The 21,154-nt window shown below is 38.9% G+C and overlaps 1 protein-coding gene across 2 annotated transcripts; it reads right to left on the reverse strand.

Annotated features, from left to right (window-relative positions):
* Positions 1-1,190: 1,190 nt before the first annotated feature.
* tm6sf2b (transmembrane 6 superfamily member 2b) lies at positions 1,191-20,211 on the reverse strand. 2 transcript variants are annotated; one of them, XM_088077895.1, is made up of 11 exons: positions 20,149-20,211; positions 19,788-19,915; positions 16,261-16,364; positions 10,989-11,086; positions 10,032-10,135; positions 8,235-8,317; positions 7,724-7,848; positions 6,432-6,533; positions 4,362-4,454; positions 2,565-2,684; positions 1,191-1,529 (listed from the first exon to the last, which is right to left on the reverse strand). In XM_088077895.1, the coding sequence occupies exons 2-11, from the start codon at positions 19,865-19,867 to the stop codon at positions 1,293-1,295; spliced, it is 1,146 nt and encodes a 381-aa protein (XP_087934021.1). In that variant the 5' UTR covers positions 19,868-19,915; positions 20,149-20,211; the 3' UTR covers positions 1,191-1,292. The 2 variants fall into 2 exon arrangements, with proteins under 2 accessions (XP_087934021.1, XP_042368195.1); XM_042512261.2 differs by having other exon boundaries at positions 19,788-19,895; positions 20,149-20,167.
* Positions 20,212-21,154: the final 943 nt, after the last annotated feature.

Raw genomic sequence — 21,154 nt, forward strand, 5'->3', positions numbered from 1 at the left:
GCAATTAGCTGGAGTCCTTGAGACACAAGGTTAGGATGGGTTTCACAACCTGATGTGCTTTAATGATCATTCATTTAATTTTTTCTCACTCATCACATGAAAGGAACAGCGAGCAGGTTGTATATGCTATTAAATAAGACTAAAAGTCTTTCCATGTTAGATGCTTTGAGAGGCTGTACTTACAGTGCTGCTATGAGCTTAATACCTACAGCAGCATGCTAACATGCACACAATGACAACATAAACATGCTGATCAGCAGGTATAACGTTTCACCATCTAAGCTTAGCATATTAGCATGCTAAAATGTGCTAAGCATCACTAACAACTGAGGCTTATGTGTATGTCATTAGTTTTGCAGGTATTCAGACATAAACCAAAGGACAAATTAATATTGACAAGTTAAATTTTGGACCTGATGGTGGAACTGGAGGAAAAGTCAGATTCATTCGGATTCATCCTCTAGAAACAGCCCAGTCACCAGAAGAAAATGTTATCATTGTAGGTTTCTGCAAACCATGAATACGTTACATTTGCGTGTTTTGTACGTACCATAAACATGTCTAGTGTGACGCAGTATATGAACTGACTTTGTCGTGGATGGCATGACACTTAAAAAGACACCTGCCAAACGGCAACCCACTGTTGGAGCCTGACATGCAACAAAACTGGTTGTTTTTCAGTCATTGCGGTATTTTTAGAGGCATTTTAGACGCCAAATATGCGTGTTTTAGAGACTCATTGCTCTTTTTCAAGCTGGCTTTTTAGCCCCAAAACATGGGTGTTTTGTAAGGACCTCATTGCTGATTTCCCAGCAGCTTTATAGCTGTCAAAAATGGGCACTTTAAGGACCCATCACTGTTTCCCAAGCAGGGATAGTCCCACAAAAAGCAATTATGTTTTTACCAAGACGTCACTGCGTTTCTAGTTTTGTGGTTTTAGTTTCAACGTATGTGCTGCATAAAAAATGTGCAAAAACATTCTGGTCATTTGCAGAAACGTACAATGATTGTGTGGGACCATACCATTAATGTCTGTATAAAATGTCACAGAAATCCATAAAATAATTTTAGGTTTTAGTTTGGCTAAAAACATGGCTATACAAACAAACTTCACTGAGACTCAGTAGTTTTTATGTGTGACGTAAGTGTGTTGGAAGCAAACATTTAAATAAAGACTAAATCCAAAGATGTTGAGCAAAATAATCTTGTATTTTGGCATTTGAAATAAAACATGTCTTCATGAATCATCGGTTAAGTAATTAACTCCAAAGGTCAGTGAAGAGAAAGAGTGACTATTTGTCTTTGTACTTGGTATCTTTCTCCTCGCTGTTTGGCAAACCTGTTTGCCCGGGAAAGGGAGCGATCTTCAGGAAGAAATAAGGATTACTTTGAACCCGCAAGGCCACCAGGATGGGGGTGACTGCATAGAGCAAGTTAGCTGCCAGCACAGACCAGAAAGCATCATTTGGGATGCGAAATGGAGCTGTGGTGCGAGGGTGGAGGGACCCCCCGATGTGGGCCCACTGGCACTGGAAGGAGACACAGAGAGCATGACACGTTAGACTACACTGTCATACTAATACTGCATATTGTACCCACTATTTTCTTCTATATTCACACTGATGGCAAGCTGTTTGAAACCTCAATGTTTCCTTCCACAAACCCCCCAGAGGACAAATTTGGAGGGAATGAGTTACTTTGAGTTTCACTTCCACAGTCATTAGTCTACCACTAAAATATACAGAAAAGGATCCTTAAAGGGGAGATAAGCCGATTGCACAGGAGATGCACAGACTTAAGAAGCTGGCTGTTTAGAAAACAGAGTATCTGCAACCGCTTCTAAACAAGTCTTTAATCAAGTGCTTCCTCATGGTTCATAGCTCTAATCTTTCTGTCAGGCTCGTACGGGAGAAAGCACTAGTAGCTTTGTTGTCACAGAACAGACGTTTCAAAGGATCAATGTGGTCCAGGTGATTATTAGCAGGATGAAAGCTCACCATAAAGCGTTTAATTGCAGCAACAAGTGTCAGACATGACCTAAACTTTACTTTAATTTTACTTTAATCAGTCAGAGGCAGTAATTATCCAAATAATTTAATGTGATGCAACAAACTCGGTGTGTAACACCTGCATCCTAAACAGAGCCAGTTGTGACAGCCCGCTCTCAATATGAAGTCGTCAAATACCAACACTTTTGCAGTGATTTTGGCGTAAGATCCCGATGCCAAAAGCCACCTTTATGATACACCAGTGGAGGCGGTAGCTGAGAACGTGGCCAGACACCTATCTATGTGCCTTTTTTGCCGACACCCAACTATCAGTGTCTTTGTTGCCTAATCCTGAGCATGTCCTTTTGATGACCTCAGCATTGGCTGCCATGTACTTTTCTTGCCTAAACATAACCAGCTTTTTTCGAGATCCTGGAACATCAACAGCAGATGCAGAGGGATACCTAGACCGTCATATGTAGACGAGGAAGTCCACTGACAAAGCTGCAATACGTGACAACTTGGGATAAGAACGTGTTGGTTTCGCATTTCGACTGTTTGTCTTTGCAGTGTTACCTGGATCATGCCTCCGGCTAAGAACACGGTCCAGTCTGACATCCATGAGCATCCAGGCTTGAGGAGTCCGTAAACAAATGCACCCAACAGAGGCAGTGCATAGAAGAACAAGTGTAGCATCTGAAAAGATACAAAAGTGATAACTTAAGTAACTGATCGATTGATTATTTCTTACAAAAGTCAACATTAACAAAGTTTTCTCCTCCAAATTTTGAATGTGGACTGTATTTTATACATACATATTGCATATCACAGCACAGTAGGTAGTTGTTGGAGTATATTATTGCATAAAGGGATTATGGATCCACTGAAAAGTGCCTAGAAGGACTTTCTACTTCATCACTGTCAGTCTGTGTTGTTGTTGTTGTTGGGTCCTGACCAACAATCCAGCAGACAATTAATACAGTACATCCTCCTTCTCCTCTGGCTTGCACTGCACTTCAGCTACTCTCACTGAATACAGAGGAGGGCTGCTTTGACTGTGAAATATAAACACAGCACTGAATGTGTGACACCTCTGCTGAAGTGCATCAAATTGTTAACGTTTTTATGAGAATTTTAACAGTATTTTCATGTTTTATATGGTCCAGTTGTTACCCGGTCCAATTACATCCAACGAACAGTGCATCATTTTATCACCTTTGTCTCATGTTGAGTGTAACATTTTATTCTGCAGTGTGACTGCAGTCATAAGATAACTGTAATGTGAAATGTACAGAAGTAAAATGAGCTCTCCTAAAATGGAAATACTCAAAGTGTCAGTATCTCCAAATTGTTCTCCAAAGCGTAGTACTGGGGTGCCACTTCTCCGCTCTGCAGTCTTTAAAACATAAATTTGCACCCTCAGCACAAAACACCACCCCCACACAATGGTCATTACAGAGACTGTCTTGACCTTCAACTTAAAATATTTGGCGCATGAAAGACAGTTTTCTACTTAAAAAAAAAAAAAGAAACCCTCAAATTATACCACAGAACTGTTTCTTTTCATTCTTGCTCTGAGGTCTAGATGAATTCTAATGAGTTCGGCCCAAGGCCTGAAAGCCAATCATATATGCCCTTCAGTCTTTTGTTGAAATGTCTTTTTAGTGCTGCCACGGTAATCTGTCACATATCGTTCATCATCATCAATGAATAAAGAGGGCGGTCGGTGCAGAAACACTGCAACCCTGTGCAACTTCATTTCATTTCTTCACACCCACACACAAGCACCCATGAGGCAATGCTACACACACACACACACACACACAAACACTGATTTGCAAAGGCCACTGCATACTTTCACATGCTGCACACACTCTCTCCTCCCACCCAGTGAGATGCTGATGGGGGGGGGCTTGAGAGAGGGATTAGCTTATCAAGTTCTCAGCATGCAGTTCGTCTGTCTGATCAATGACTTGCAATTGTGACCGGACTGCAGCCCCGACAAGGTCTTTGGATAACCTATTGACAAAGCTGTGTACGCCGAACAAAACACAACAAACCCGCAGCTGAGCGGGGTCAGGAGAAGAAAAATAAAAGCTGAGCAGACCCGCCGCCTGTCGCAGTAATAATCTGTTATCCATCTCACGCAAATGAAAGAGAGAGACAAAGATGCGCTGGCCTCTCAACCCTCGCTCATTGTAGCTGTAATGATGAAAAATGGCTCTGTAATCAGCTGCGAGCTAAAAGAGTGCAGGAGATAAGGGCAAGCCTCCAGCACAATCAGAGTGATATCCATGAAAGCAGAGGTCCATTATGTGGCTGGTTATTTAAAACACAGGCTGAGTGAGGAGACAGAGAGAAAAAAGCTCTCACCATCACTCTGGGGTAGCCTACAGGATCCTTCAGGTACGGCTCATAGTGCTTCAGGTACGTGGAACAGGCCTCCAGTGGAGAGTCCAGAGCCACCTACAGAGAGGAGACCAAATAACAGGCAGAGATGGGCAGTATTCAGCTGGGTTTTGTGTTTGATTTTGACTGGATTTTATGCTCGCTTATTTGAATTTGTGTGACAGTTGTATTTGTCTGCTTGTATTTTTTGTATTGTGACAATAATTAACGCTGCCCTTTTGGCCAGCTCGCTCTTGAAAATGAAGGATATATATAAATATATATATAAATATATAAATGCTAGTGCAACATGGCGACTCTGTGGATGAGGATCCACTCTCTGTGTAAATATAAATGACTCATTATAAGAAAACAAAAACATGTTACACACACTGAACTTTTGATTCAGTTCCCCAAGTTGCATTTTAATTGGCAGGTCACCCAGTCAGTCAGTGGTCATTTTGACCTCCCAGTATGCATTCCTGAATTCGTAGCCTCCCACATCCAAGATATCCCAATTGACCACTTCAAATCTATAATGTGAAAAACCAGCAGAGTTAATTTTCTCAGTAGTTTGGGGGGTAAGAGCAGACCAATACTGAGGCTAATAAATGCCTAAAATGTTTTGTGTATAATTTATATTCAAATTTAAATTCCAATTACTTGTATTATAATGAATTATGTTCTTAAACTAGTGTTTTATTTTGATACATTTGATAAGCAAGTATTTGTAATATGAAACTTTTTGAAGTATTTGTGCCCATCTTTGATAACGGGAACGCCTCACAGTATAATGCAATTCAATTTGACAATGTCGCAAACAGACACAAGGATTTTTAGTATTGTAACTGGGAATTAGAATGATGCACTGAATATGGTTAAAGTAATAGTTTTTTTGTGTGCTTCTGCTGGTGCCACCCTCCCCTCCCCCTCGTCGTTCAGAGAGTTGTCGAGCACACCTGTGTTTAATCGGCTGATCAGGAACATGCAGTATATGAGGACTGAAGGTGGTGACAGTGTTGTGCTGTATGTGTTGTGAGTGCAGATTGAAGATACTAAAGTTGCAGTGCACCCGAAACTGTGATCTTTACTCCTGTTGTGGAGAGAGGGTGGTGAACTTTTGTATATTTTTTGTATCACTCATTTAATTCATTTGTGTCACTTTCTTTGAAGAAAGTAGTTTTTTGTTAGATGAATGAATACTCTGTTTGCACAGTTTTACTTCCCCTTCTTTTCTTTAAACAAAACATAACTTTTGTTTTTACACCAACTTTCACTTGCCGTTTTCGTTTTTCCTCAATTTCATTTTTTCAGCCCCTGAGCTTGATCGGGGAACATAACAGGAATAGTTTTGGTTAGTACTTTTATCTGCTTTACTGCTAAGAGTTAGATGAAAAGATAAATACCACTCTCATGTCTGTCCAGTAAATGTGAAGAGACTGGAAACTGAACATCTAATCTAGCTATATCCAAAGATAAAACAATCCGCTTACCACCACCTCTAAAACTCACTAATTAAACCACAGCATTTCTTTTTTTACACATTGGGTTTTATACAGATTAAAGAAACAAGATGTAACATATTAATTGGTGAGCTTTAGAGGTGCTGGAAGGCAGATTTTCATGTTAGAAAATATAGCCCCTCGAGCTGTTTCTTCCTATTTCCAGTGTTTGTGCTGAGCTAAGTTAACCAGCTGACGGAGGTAACTTCACTCACCGTACAGGCATAACACTTATATCAATCCCATGAACCAACTCTTGGCAAGGAGGCAAATAAAAGTGTTTCTCACTATGTCAAACTATTCCTGTTCATCTAATAATATCCGTAGTACAGTAATTATATTAAAATAGACAATAAATATATCATCACCCTTTAAAACTGGATCCTTTTTAGAGAATAAATAAATAACGTACCCATATGGCTCAATTAGGTGAATGTATTGCTTGTTTAAGCAAAATTAATGTACTCTACTGAAATCCTAAACACTCCCTGGACTTTTAAAACTACCATTACAGCCTCACCCTGTCTATAACATGGATGTGATTTGCACTCACCAGTCCTCTGAGGGCGGTGAAGGCCATGGCGGCTAACAGTAGCAGCACCAGGATCAGATCCAAGGGACGCCAGATCAGCTTCATGCTCTGAGCGTGCTGGGCCTGTGGGGAGAAGCCAACGCAATGCACCGTTTAGAGCCGGTTAGTCAAGGTCGTTGTTTCATAGCGTGCTCTCATGCTCACTTTAATGAGACCTGTGTTTTTACAGAGTGGAATGGATTAATGTGTATCTCTACAGGGTTTTGTGAACCTGACATAAGTGATTTTTTTGCCACTTGAGGAAGAAAGGAAACCATCTGTAAACACAACATACACATATCATCAACATTTAAGCTGATATGGTGATCTTAACATTTAAACACATTCAGCAGCAACCTGGAACAACAGAAATATGTGAAATGCCTACAACCTGTTCATCCCGATCATGTGGTGAACAGAAACAGTGACAACTGAAAGTTGATTAGGATCCTTTGCTGTGGTGGACACACAAATTTCCCACTTCAACAACGTCACACAGTGGCCAGTGGTTAATGTTACGAACCGACAGGTAAAGAGGGAGACAGTCAAAAGAGCCAAACACGTTGACAAAGTGGTGCTATTTTATGAGTTCAGAATGAGAATGGGCTGGAAATAGGCCGTGCTGTAAGAGAATTTCTGTTTGACCAGCACTTCCTATTTTGAGGGTGGCTCCAAGGTAGAGCGAATCGTCCTCCAATCAGAAGGCATCATCCTTGGGCGAGAAACTCAAACCCAAATTGATCCTGATAGCTGTTCGCTCAATGCTTGAGTGCGTGTGACTGGCTAAAAACTGAGTAGCAGGTGGTACATTGTATGATAGCCTCAGCGACCAGTGTATGAATGTGCGTGTGAATTGTTGAATATGACTTGTAGCATGAAAGCACTTTGAGTGAAAAATGACTAGAAAAGCTCCATACACATGCAGGTCCGTTTGACAGTGTGAACATAGTTCACAACTGCCCTCTGTGACCTGTGATTGGCATCCGTCACAGGCTAGATTTTCTTAAACCTAAAAACGGAGCCAATGCCTCGTGTTCTTTCAGACCACTTGAATTACAATATGTTCATTTTTATGAGATTTTTGCCCAGCAACATCAAAATTAAACTGCCTATCCGAGCTTTTATTGGCTGCCCTTTGTCCTCTTTCATGGTCTGCATCATATGCAACTGGACTGCCATGTATGTTACTCTGATTAAATACATTCAGCAAACAGTGCTGCTCTAACCCTCTCCACATTCATACCAAGGTCTAACCATTCATGCGTTAGACTTACATTGTATCCACCGATTAGCGGTCTGTCCTTGGGTCTGGTGAATAATGTGATGGCTCCCCACACAGGCATCAAAAGGAAGAGAAAGTTGAGCCAGAAAGCTGGACGGATCTCTGACCCATATTTACCTGCCAAAAAGAAACAGAAAGAGACAAATTTTCCTCACTCATACAGAGACGCACACACACACATCTCAAAGTCTGTAATCAAGCTTCAGGCAAAAGCAAACAGTGCAGTGTGTCTGTGATAACACAACAGTGTACAACATATCGCCTCTAGATGAGTTTGATCTCGTGATGCTCATGTATGCAGTTTGAAATGCCAACAACAGATGCTTTAAGTCTGTTTCCTGCTTTGTTCTGTGGGTTGTGACGGCGGGCGAGGCACTGAGCGTGTGTGTATTCTGTTGGCAGGCTGAACTGTGACACTGATGGTACACGGCAGTGCAGATGTTCACTTGATTAACGCTTGTCATGGCGGGACTGGTAGAGGGGGAATTGGAGATGAGGCTCACCTGCCACTATCCCAGCGATGAACACACTCATGTTGGCACACAAAGAGCCAGCCCAGAACAAACCCAGGGTACGGTACGCTTTCCTGGGAGAGAAACCGAAAAACAGGTGATTATACTGATAAAGAGATGGCGGGTAAGATAAAAGGTACACAGTGTGATAAGTGTAATGGACAAAACCTTCTAAAAGTTTAGTTAATTTTGGTCATTTTCCAACTTATGCAGTTCAAATACCCATATAAGAATAAATAAACAATAATAAGACTTTACCTTTGAAGCAGTAACAAACCAAAGAAAGTTCATGTTGACTGAAAAGGTGTAGGCCAGGGGTGATAAAACTACAACAGCAGCCCCCTGCCCACTTTAATATGGTCCGTTGAAAAATTTAAAGAAAATAATGTGGATTATGGCTTGAGAATATTTCTAAAAAATGGCACTGTGTGTACATTTCACAGCCTAGTTTAAATATGATCTCCGGTCATTTTGAATAACTATTATTAACAAGTCCTGCTTTTGCACTTCTTAATTTGAACACTAGATGTCACTATTTTACCTACAATGATTGTTTACTAGTCGATGAAAACTTTTGCCTCAGTAAACAGGTGGCGGGCCTCAAGAGATGGAAGATAAATACTTTTTGTTATATGAGGGCACACCATTTAAGTACTTGAATGTCAAACGTTGAACTGTTTTCTCGTCTTACATAGTCATTTTGAGCTTTTCTGGTCTAGAAAGATACAGATTTTTATGTGTCATGTAACTGGTTGAGAATGTTTGCATGTATTATTGTTTGGCCCCTGACTCCTTATGTTTTTCTGTATATAGACCAGAATGTGCAGGCTCATGCACATCTTCAAAAACTTGTAGACAAGTGTGCAGGAGAAAATAGTCCATATGTGAAGGACACAGCCCTATAACTTACCATATACTTTATTTATTCATTCATTGCATTTTGAAAGCATATTGCAAGTAATAGCACAGCGTGGGAGAATTATCTTCTCTTCTCCTCTCCAATAGACCCCAGTCAAAAAAGCTTGCCCCCCTTTGGTGTAGGTTGAAGCCTTAGATTATACCTACCCTTTTTACATTATTTCGTACAGTTCCCCTCAGCTCTATACACTAAAAATGGAAGACAGAAACAAGACATAATATATGTATATACCCAAAGTCCCAAACAAAACCTTCATGTACACACTCTCGTTCATACCTCAGTTTTGAATTTGTTAATCATCTTATTTAAAATGCTTTTAAAAATCTGTTCTTACACATTTTTATATCCGTTTCCACAACTGATCCACAATAATAAAACTATCATATATGAGATACAAAGCTCAGCACAATTCCTCCAACTGGTAAAAAATCTGGTATTGTTTAAAAGATGATTTCATTTCCATGAGCACCTGCCCCAAGGCAGCGCTCGCGCTGAACTCTTGAACTCACTAACTGCACTTTATGACTAACTCACTCTAGAGGACCCTCTCATTCCTAAAAGTACTGTTTTATTCAGGCCACTAAGAGAATTTTATGTGAAAAATGCAACTCGTGAATCTCTATCTCTATTTCTCTCAGAAAATTAAATATATGAAAATAACAGGTCTGAAGCCTATCATGCAGCTGCAGCAAATTTTAATCTTAGTGCTGAAATGTGCTGTATTACTGCTGCATTCAGACACACAGCTTCCACTGCCTCCTATGTAGTTGCAGGGTGCTAAAAATCTTTGTGTAGTTATTTGAGGCAGGCATTTTAAAATTGAGAGCAAGATGAATGAGCTTGGTGTGAACTGACTTGGCATCACCCACCTGTCTGTTATCCTGCTGATCATCATCAGGTACATAGCAAAGTGAACTATTCCATCCCAGTAACACATCATGATGGCATAGGCTGTCCCCAGATAGGGCTCTCCCTAAAACACAGACAATACATGGATAGTGTGCATATTTCTCCAATGTACCTCTATCAGTCATAGAGATGTCTGCCTTCTCTACAATATAATGGAGAAAGATGGCACTCGACTTGTGGTGCTCAAAGTGCCAAAACATACATTTGAAAAACTCAACAGCAATGTCTCTTTACAGAAATCATGACCTGGTGAGTCAAGATAATCCACAGACCTTGTTGTAAGCAGTTTCAGGTAGGAACTATTTTCCTTCTGCCGAAAATCACCCGTCAACTCAGCCTGTTTTCACTCCAAATACAACATATACCACTGCTTTGTCGGCAGACCTCAATTTTAGACACCAATGCACAGAGGCACCCTTTTATAATTCCAGTTATAATTTCCACATAGGGAGGTTTTGATACAACATTGTGTGCTGATATCCATTAATGATGTATGCCACATGACTTTATATTACATTAGTCACAACTGCACTAATTTTAAACCAAACCATGTGTTTTTCTAACTTTTGTTGCCTAAACTTAAGGGAGTGATTCATAAATTGAAGTGTTGTGTTGATGGTAGAGAACCTGTTGGCTAAACATGCATCTACTGCAAGGTCATATTTTCTGTATAGAGACATTGCTGTTGAATTTTTCAAATGTATTTTTTGGGTGCTTTGAGTGCTGTCTAATTGTATTATTTTGGCAAGAGGGCAGAAATCTCTAGGGCTGATATATCCAACACTCGGTAGCTCACTCCAAAACAATACAGATTGTTAAATAACACAACAGGTAAGAGGAAATAATATAGTTCCAGGAATTTGTCCACTAGGTACAAATTATCATTAGCATTTTTGAAGTGGGAATGAGAAACCTACTGTCTTTTGGTAGAATTCCATAAATCCGGAGATAATGCCGTCATATTCCAAGGCACTTGTCAGGTCGATGATACAAGTGAAGGAAAATTCAGCAAAAACTGCACAGAAGAGGAACAGTGTGAAGATTTAAAAGCATCTGCCTGATAATGGACTTAAAAGAAAGTCCGATTTTATAAGTCATTTTGTGCCAGGTGTGTGGCGGTTGTTATGACTGTACATTATCAAAATCAGACCCAAAGAAAACCTTGCAGGACTCAGGAAACCTTGACATGTTAAGCTGCTTTGAACAAACGTCATTCAGAAGCCACTGATTTCGAAAGTCTCAGCTCAACCTGCTTTGTCACCCAAATGAACACTCATACAGTGTACCTCACGTCCCCGAAAGTTCTGTCCAACTCCCAGCTTTTTAATTCACCATTTTTTAGTCCAAGATATTTCCCTTCAACTGGCTAGTCAGTGATTTATGGGACAGCATGTGGAGAAAATTAAGTCTTGAGCAGTGAGGTAGACTGCAGGCATATTTATATTGAGTCCACAGTGAACAGCCTTCCTCTGTCCTCAGGTTAAGAGCCCAGCAGAGCTGAAAGGCCATGTCCACAAGACAGAATTTAAATTATGGAGCTGCACAAACACATGAGTGGCATATGGGTCTTACTAATACTCTACACTAAAAAAAATCCTGACCGTGCTGGTGCAGTGGCTGGTATAGACTCTTTTATCAACGGTTCTAATCCCTGTGGACATTCTGCAAAATGGTTTGAGAGCTGGAAGTTTTTACTTTATGCCCACACTGTAGCACTAAAATAACAGAAACAGTGTTCCCTTCCATATCATTTGCATACAGTATGTATCACTATATAACAAGTTTGCATAACAGTAACCCCGATTCCAGATTCACAGACTTTCTTTTCTTTCTTTTTTTAAGTTAATATAATACAATAATACAATACAGAATACAATATTTAAAAAGTAGCACTGGTATCTAATCAGTAAAACTGGATTCATGTAATATATGTAACAATATTTTAGAGACTGTTCACAGAAGTCTTGTTTTTTTTAACTTTTAATATGTACAAGGTATGGGCACCAAATAAATGTCCAGTATTACAAATATAGCCAGTAACATTTTTGAGAAACAGGAGAAAAACTGAGTTGTATATTTAATGAAGATGAAACAAAAAAGCCTGTCAAACTATGTCTGATCCTGTTCATCCCTTTTTTAAGAATTCATAAAACTGCCCTCAGGAAAATACTAAAGAGCTACTGCAGCAAAAAAAAAACAAAAAAAAAACATATAGTGCTTAATACCAAATGCAATAACTTCAGGAAATTCATAAATTCATACCATCTGCAGTGGAACTATGTACGACACAGCAGCACGATTTCAGTTTAGCAACAGCGTGATGCATAAACAAATTTTCAGTGAAAACGTTCTTGGGAAATGCTTTCACTTTCGTCTGTCTAAAATTGTGTTCTGTACTTTGCATATTGTGTTATTTGGTGCATGTATTGTAATTTATCTATGATGCGTTTTTAACCACTCTGTGAAGCCAAAGCAAATTTGTAGTCAATAAAGATTTCTTTTTATTATTATTATTATTATTGTTATTATTAACATAACTGTGAGAGCCATTTCTAGCAAGCCCTTACTATTTCCACTTGAATGCATCACCTGGCATGCCAGGATCCTCACATTAAAGGCAGGTGTGCTCAATTAGTTAAGCAGGGAAGATACCAAGAGGATACAGCCTTCAACTGCTGTGTGTTTAGTTAAATCTTAGATTTTATTGTTTCATGAATGCATTTATCGCCCCATTGATTTGATTTTGTTGTCATAAAGGCCTGTTTATTTTGGGAGAATGTTTGTTTGAGTTTTTTTTTTTAATTTTGTTTGGAAGCAACAATCAAACAAATCAGTTTAGCCTCATCCAGCAACTCTCCACACTTCCTGCAAATCAGTTGACACCCGAAGCACCCTGGATCATCAAACAAAACAGTGAGTACTACCAAATACAGCGAGTTGGTAATTTCTGCTACTGCATCTGTGGGCGGCTATTTCAAGCTTATCTAGAAGCAATGATAATAATGATATTTATTTATTAACCACTTTTCAAAAAAAGTGTTAAAAAGGCAGAAAAATAAAACAGGCAACTTATAAAATCAATAGGTTTTAAAAGAAAAATGATTTCTAAAAAACTATTTGGAGTATAAATACTGAGAAAATTAAAGACAGTTCAAAGAATATTTAAACTCGAGTAAAACCAGGAAAGGCTCTGTGATAAAAGTATATTTTAAGAAGATACTTAAAAGAGATCACTGACTCGGCCGACCTGATTTCCTCAGGCAGATTATTCCACAGTGCAAATACTCTGTCCCCTTAAATTTTCTGTCGTGCCTCTGGAACAGACAAAGACCTCTGCCCAAGGATCTCGAAGCCTGTACCAGCGTGTACATTACTAACAAGATATAACAGGAAGAGAAGCCAGGAAATATGATAAAAATATTTAGAAAAATCTATTCTTTGACATACTGGAAGCCAGTGTAAAGAGGCTAAAACAGGAGTGATGTGATCACGTGTCCTGGTTCTGGTTTAACGTCTTGCAACTAAATTTTGTGCAGTTATTGATTCTATTTATAGATTTTTGAGATTACGGGACTTGATTAATAGAAATGGGCTTTAGGTTTGTTCAAAACCTTTGACAAAAGGGTCACTGTGGGTGCCAGGAGGGCAGGTTTGTGCTATTGGTGGACTTTTTGAATGCAGCAATCTCATTGTTGCACATTCAAAGACAGACGTCATCTTACCAAAACATTAGCCACAGCATGTTGTAGTTTTTCAGCAGATGATCAGGTGCCTTGAACCATAACAAGTCACCATCAGTGTGCAGCACAGCATGAAATTTAACGTCACAATATAATTGTGGAGTGTAACAACCAGCTTGGGCACACACAGGGGTACTTTTGCTGTCCATGATAAACTGTAAAAGGATCTCATTGTGGCTAACATGCCCATTGGACTGTTAACGACTGGAAAAATGGTGCCTGGACTGGTGTCAGCTGCACAGTTCATGATGGCAGACTGAGAGGTAAACAATATAAGGCAATGGAGCCTTCATCCATGGCTACAACTGTACAAACCAGTCTGGGAGGTATGACTGTTTGGGGACATTCAATATGCATACACTGACTCCACTGATGACTTTGGATGGAAAGTATATAGCATGCATTGGTGCTATCAAACGCATTTGGGATGAACATAAACAGAGCATCTAAACATGGCTGGATTATAAGACAATAGGCCCCTGGAAACAGAAACAAAGGGCCCCACAACCTCTCCTACATTGGAGCCAGACACTCTGACTTCGTGGTGGTTTTGCATCCATTTTAAGGTTTTGTGTCCAAGGGTTTGGGTATTTTTGTAGTTGTTTGTGTCTCTTTGAGGTGACTTTGTGTATTTTTTTGGTTGTTTTGTGTCTCTTTGTAGTCTGCTGTGCCTCCTTGAGGTAATTGTGTGTCTTACTGAGTTAAATTTGCATCTCTTTGAGGTAATTTGGTGCCTTTTTTGGTTGTTTTGTTTCACTATGTAGCAATTTTGTGTCTCCTTGTAGACAATATGTATCTCTTTGTAGTTGTTTTGTGTCGCTTTGAGGTAATTTGGTGTCTTTTTGGACATAGTGTATCTATTTGAGGTCATTTGTGTCTTATTGTGTCTAGTTCATTTTATGTCACTTTGTAGTAGTTTTGTGTCTCCTTGTGGATGTTTTGCCCTGTTTTGTTATTTTATGTGTCTTTGCAGCTCATTTGTATCTCTTTTTTACTACTTTTTACTGTCTCTGTGTAGTCAGTGTAAGTGTCTTCCTGGTCTGTTGTACATGTTAATTTGAGTGGACCTTTGCCCAGTAGTTCAATTTCAGCAATCCATCCATGCATCTAAAAAAGCAGCATCCACAGATAAGTGTTGGACAAAGCACACACTTGCATCAGTGATTTACACTTAGGATCAGTCCATAAAGAGCAGCTGTAAAAGCCATTGCTCTGATTTGCTGCCTGGACTTTTGCAGAATGTCTTTTATAAAAGAAATCACTGTGTTGTGACACGGGCATCTCTCTGCAGATACCACGGCTTAAACTGCTGTATCACATCCTTCCTATCTGTCCTTCACACACTCTTTGCACACAGCTGCCCACACACACGTTTTGTCTCTCCCGTGTTTCAGTGTCTCTGTAATCCTCAGGACGACCAGGTTTATCTCTGACATCTATCAGGTGAGATAGCATGGGGATTACGGCTCTCTATCATTGAGACGAGCCTGCCACGGCTTTGTCCTCAGTGTTGTGGGTTCTCCTGCACAACACTAGCATCGCCCTGGGCACCGACTACCAATACATCACCTTGTTTCTATCCCACTAGCATAGCCCCTGGCATTGGCTGCAGGGATGTGGTTGCAGGGGGTGAAACTCTTGACTTAAAAATGGCGAACTTATTTGACCGATAGCTATACATATAACGAGGAACAATATGACACAAATCACTTTTGAGAAGCTTAACTAAAAGCTGCACAGGCTGCTACTGTTACATGATAAACCTGAATATAAAAGTCGTCCTTGCATTTGTGTAGTGAATGGTTTTATACAGGAGCAGAGACCATGGAGTCGTCTCCTGTCTGACCATTGTCTAGTAACTGTGATTTTACTTCAGGGTCAATCAAGGACTCATTCTCAAAAGAACAGCTAAAAGGTTGCAGTAAATGTGTACAAAGGGTTGTGAAGGTCCTCAGCTTGCAAGAGGTTTAAGCATGGCCGGATTTTGAGACCGTTGGTCCTTGGTCACAGATATGCAAGGGTTTCCACCTTGTCTCCTACACAGGTGCAAGACACATTGACTCTGTGGTGGTTTTATCTCTTTTATTGTTATTGTTTGCATCTATTTGTTGTCGTTTTGTGTCTTTTTGTGGTTGTTTAGTCCATTTTTGTGGTCAGTACAAGTTCATTTGAATGGCATTTTGTTGGTGAAGGCTTGGGGGGGGGGCTGCTGACACTTTGAGTCCATGGGCATGTGCCCATTTAGTAATCCATCCATGGTCATGCCTCAGAAAATTCTTGCTAAGCTCTGAGCCTGATCAGTCTAAGCTGCTTTCCACATATCAGGTGAAATCACATCGAATACAGTACGATTCATGTTACATACAATTCAACCTTTGTAAAACTCTCTTCTTTTGAAATACAGTATATTGCATGTGAGTTGGGAAATGCACATAGTCGTATTATTTACCAAAGAATAAGACGTCTTTAGGTGGGTTGCCACGAGTGATGAGGAAGTAGAACAGGAACACAACCACCAGCACAGCAACACCAATCTCCAAAATCACATAAGGCCTGTGAAAGAAGAGAAATTTCAGTGTTATTTAAGAAAAATAACAACACATTGTCCACAATTTAACTGCGGACACTCTCTGCACTTTTAGACACCAATCTCCCTCTGATTTTCTGCTTCATTCTCTTTGCTAATTAGTTTCTCCTGTGGAAGTTGTCCCAGTCTTCTCCGCAGTGCTAAATTAGTAAATGATGATGAATGGGAAGTCAGAGAGAATAATAATCACACATTGCCCAGAGTTAGCTAGCACAGGGAGAAATAATGCAGAAGTGTGAGGAGAAATCTGTGTGATAGATGCACTGCACCCAGAGGGAGCGAAGGCAGGCATTGCCGGTGTGCCTGGAGATTCCTGGTGAGACGGCAGTGTCACATTGGATTTACCTTGCTGATCTACTTTTAGTACAAGGAGAAGTCTTATTTTAATCGAGGCTTTTGAAAAATATATTAAGTTTGAAGCATAATTGGGTCCTAACATTTGGCAAGGAAATTCAGAATCTGTGTAGCTGGTATTTCCCGGGACGTAGTACCAAATTCTGGGCCCTACTCATATGTGCCACCCTTCCTTCATTCATGACCTATGTCATTTTCATGCACATATTTATTTTATTTTATTTTAACAAATAATACAAATAATTGAGCCTGTATAATAATAATAATAAATAAATAATATAATAAATAATTGAGTTTGTAAGGGTAGTCACTAATAAACTGTTCAAAGCACATTTAACCCTTTGAAACCCGGAGCGACCTCACTTTTTGAGTTCTACTTTCAGTCTTTCACAAGTATTTAAATCTTTGAACCCTGAGCAAAATGCATTTCTTTCCAAAATACGGGTTAAAAAAAGCAATTACCAACTAAGTAAGAAATTTTCCACAAATTTAGTACATTTAGAAAATTATTTTTTAAAAAGCTATGGTAAAATGTCTAGGGGAAAACTATAATTTATATTATCATAGTTGCATATTTAAAACTAGGTTACAGAATTGTTATAATTTTTCTTTTCTTGCTCTTTCCAAGGGGTTATTTCCTTGATTGTAAATGTTCTCTTTTTTTTTTTTTTTTTTTTTTACAAATTTTCAAGTAATTCATGCACTATAACACCCACAGACCACCCAACCCAAGGGTATTTTGATCTTTATACTACTTACATTCTTTATTTAACTGTTGAGTTTCTCGGCGTTGTAAATACTGTATACTGTATATATTGTTTGTTTATGTCGTCCTCTGTACTTGTTTATTAATATAGTTTATTTTGCACAGTTATCTTGCTATTTTGCTATCCCCTTGCTGCTGCAATGTTGGAAATTTCCCCACTGTGGGACTAATAAAGGATTATCTTATCTTATCTTATCTTATCTTAATTCTTTACTCTAATCAGCGCATTGATCACATGACTGCAGTCTTCCATATTACATGAGACATATATAAATTACTGTGTCATGATTATGTGGCTATTATACAAATTGTGGTGCCATGCTTTTCTTATGTATATGTACAAATAATGCATGAGAAAAGCCTGATTAAACCTTTGAAACCTATCAAATTGGCTGGATTTCTTTCAAAAACATGGGAAGATGGCAATGACCAACTCGACAAAAAATAGCACAGAATTAAGTAAGGAATTAGTAAAAAGTTATAAGAAACTGAAAAATAATAAGAAAAAAACCCCAGAAGAAAATGACCTTAAGAAAGAGGTTAAAAAAATGTATTTATATGACATAATTTTATAATCTTTTTTCTCTCATTTTTGGTAATATCTAATAATCCTCCGCAGCTAACGCTCGGGTCATTTTCTTGTTGTATTGTATAAAAATAGTGTTGCCGTACCCCAGCAGAACACGGCTCATGGGCGTATTTGGCTAACTTTATGTCTTCATTGTTATATTTGTCAGAAAACTCATGTAAAGTCTGAGTAAAGTAGCTTTTAATATACTGTGTAGCTGCACTTGCTTATGAATATAATATAGTTGAAAATTATGTCTCAAATTTAGATTTTTTCTTCTCAGGGGCCAGATTTGGTCCCCCCCTTCCCAAAATGTCTAAATGTTAACTCCTTGGCTACGGCCTTGAATAGAACTTTTTTTTTTTATCAACTTTAACTATTTTCCTAGTCTTATCGGGTTATCCATTTTTTTCCTTAATGGGAAACTTACAGAATGATGTTAGCATATATTACTAAAACTTCCCTTTGCTATACTCTAGACTTGCAATATTCCACCTCCCATGCTGCTGTGCTGATATACCTACCAGTGGCTTAAAAGCACAGTTGTACAAAGGTTTAATCAATCATAGGCAGAGGTGTTGGAAACAGCAAGCTAAGGCCATGTTAGTTCAGCACTGCCCTCCATGTTTACTGGTCAAAGGTACAGCTGCCTTGCACTGGAAAAGATTAATGTGCTTGGGGTATCTCCTGGTAAACAACATTACATCCTCGGAAAACTCGCAATGTGTGCTCACAGAAGGAAAACAAATGCTGCAAGAGCAAAGGGAAGCTCCCTCGCTACCTCTCCAATTCAACAGTACAGGAAGATTTATGCACACAATACTGTTTGTTTGCAGAGTGGAAGAGCACAAGGCACATTGTATGTCAAGAGCAATTTATCAAACTCTTCTGTGTAGTCTGTATTGATTGTCAATGTCCGCACACTCAAAAAAAAAAGAGCAAGCAAAGATATTCACACAGGAGGTGTGTAAAAGTCTGTCATAAATGAGAAATATCTTGCAGTATAACGTGTGTGTGTGTGTGTGTGTGTGTGTGTGGGGGGGGGGGGTTACCACTGGCTCTGATGCAGTACACAATCATCAACCTTAGACAATACTCTAAAGGGAGTTTCCCAATAAAAATATAATCACTGAATAAGAAAATTACCCCTCACAGCTCAGAAAAGTAATTATCTCCAACATCACATCAGATTATCTTCACATATTCTGTTCACTTCTTTTTGCTCCCTATTCATTCTTTTGCCCCTCTAAGAAATGTCAGGTTAAATAATTGAAAGGGTTTACGCAACTAAAGACGCAACTGGCAAGTACACTCTGAAAATTGCAGAATTAGTGGAGCTCAAGGTGATCAAGGATTTATGAGGTAGTGGCAGTCGAACACAGACAGAAATGTAACTTAAGCTTACAGTGTGCTCTAGTGGTGATAAAGTATACTGTGTGGCATCCTATGGAAGGATCACTTGCAACAAAACACATTTATACCCTTTTAATGTTGTTGTAAAATTTGTGATTGTATATTTATGAATTATAGTTAATAATGTATATGTTGTGGTTGTATATTAGTTTTAGCTTTAATTTTATAGCAATAATTTACATGTTTTCTCTTCGAAAAAAAACAACAACAGAAAAGTGAGGACTTTAACAAGACATAAACTGTATAGACAGACTGTGCAAAAATAAATCAGTAAATGTATTGACTTACTCTTGAAACTCAGGAATGGTGTTCATGGCATAAAGAACGCCCAGGGCAGAAAACGAAAATAAAAAGACAAAGGTCTCCATCTCTTCGAAAGCTGCTCAGCTTTCCTCCCTGCAGAATCCACAGCACTTCTGAAAATACAACATCAGTTTTAAGTCAATAAAATCTGCTCCGGCAGTAGCAACACTAATATTTGATCAAATCAATATTCAGATGATCCCAAGACATCAATATTTATTAGAAGTGGAACAAACCGAATAAATCTTTTAAGTAGAATTAAATCGTATGAATGTCATGAATTAAAATCCCATATGAGATCTGCAATTTTGAATAGAATGGGAAAAGAAGCAGAGCGGGCTCTTACCGTCTGGCTACCCTTTCGGTGGATTAATCAAATTACAGCTGGCCTGAAGCAGACATGGCCTTTACTGGGAATATAATGAAGTGGAGACAAAGAAGCTTTTGGGGGGAAAGTTACGCAATTTGGTTTTGTCAGAGATTTACATAAGTCGTATTAGTGAATAGGCCTACATTCCACTTTATGCAGCAATACACTTTCAGAGTGATACTGATTCCTGTTCAACAGAGCACTTAATGTTGTGTTTTATGAAATGTGGGTATTGTGTGCCATCTATGATAAATTCACAAATGGTAAAAATGTTGTATGGATTGTGCGGATGTGACAGATTAGCTTTTGGGCATTAAGCACCGGGAGTGAAGAGGGGGGAAAAAGTGTTTCTGTGGACTCTTTTTCTCTTCCCCTTTAATTATTTAATCCAGCAAGAGTTATAGACACTGTAAAAATATGAAAATGCCCGTCTGTCAAATTCCACTTTTTCATTTGGGTAGTTAAAAAAAATGAGAAAATTGAGATAAATGGGTAATTTACAATGACTGAAATTAACTACCAGTTCCAGTTTTGTCAATGGCGTCTCCAGAATTTTTTCATAGGGGTGGCCAGATGGGGCCCCTGCAAATTTTTGGGAGGCACACCAGAACAAAAACCATAGTTAAATTTCAGGAATCTGATCATGCTGTTGAAGTATATAGGCTAATTGAAAACTACGCCAACATGGAGAGTTACAGAAACACATACTGAAAAATTTACAGTTCATGTTAATAACTAGCCGATGTTCATATACTTATACCAGCACAGTTAATGTTTTGAGTTTCACAAAAATCCTGGTTAAATGTGTTACGTAGGCTATCTGTAAATGTTATGTTATTCATTATTCTTCAGATAGCCTGGTTGTCCCTTTTCTTTAAAAAGACAAATAAACAGCTGAAATTTGAATGAGTACATAATTGCTATGCTAATTGTTCCATCACCATTTTTTCAAGTTCTCAGGAAGCTATGTGGACATTGTTGG

Source organism: Plectropomus leopardus, chromosome 5 (genome assembly GCF_026936395.1).
Source record: "Plectropomus leopardus strain MGB_pleo_1.0 chromosome 5, ASM2693639v1, whole genome shotgun sequence".
Lineage (NCBI taxonomy): Eukaryota > Metazoa > Chordata > Actinopteri > Perciformes > Serranidae > Plectropomus > Plectropomus leopardus.

Excerpts from the sequence above, each read along its gene's own strand:
- tm6sf2b (XM_088077895.1), bottom strand. The coding sequence starts at position 19,867 with ATGGAGACCTTTGTCTTTTTATTTTCGTTTTCTGCCCTGGGCGTTCTT. Across the intron at positions 4,455-6,431 it reads TCACCGCCCTCAGAGGACTG|GTGGCTCTGGACTCTCCACT; the intron begins GTGAGTGCAAAT and ends TCCTCTCTGTAG. Across the intron at positions 2,685-4,361 it reads TAGGCTACCCCAGAGTGATG|ATGCTACACTTGTTCTTCTA; the intron begins GTGAGAGCTTTT and ends GTATCTTTTCAG.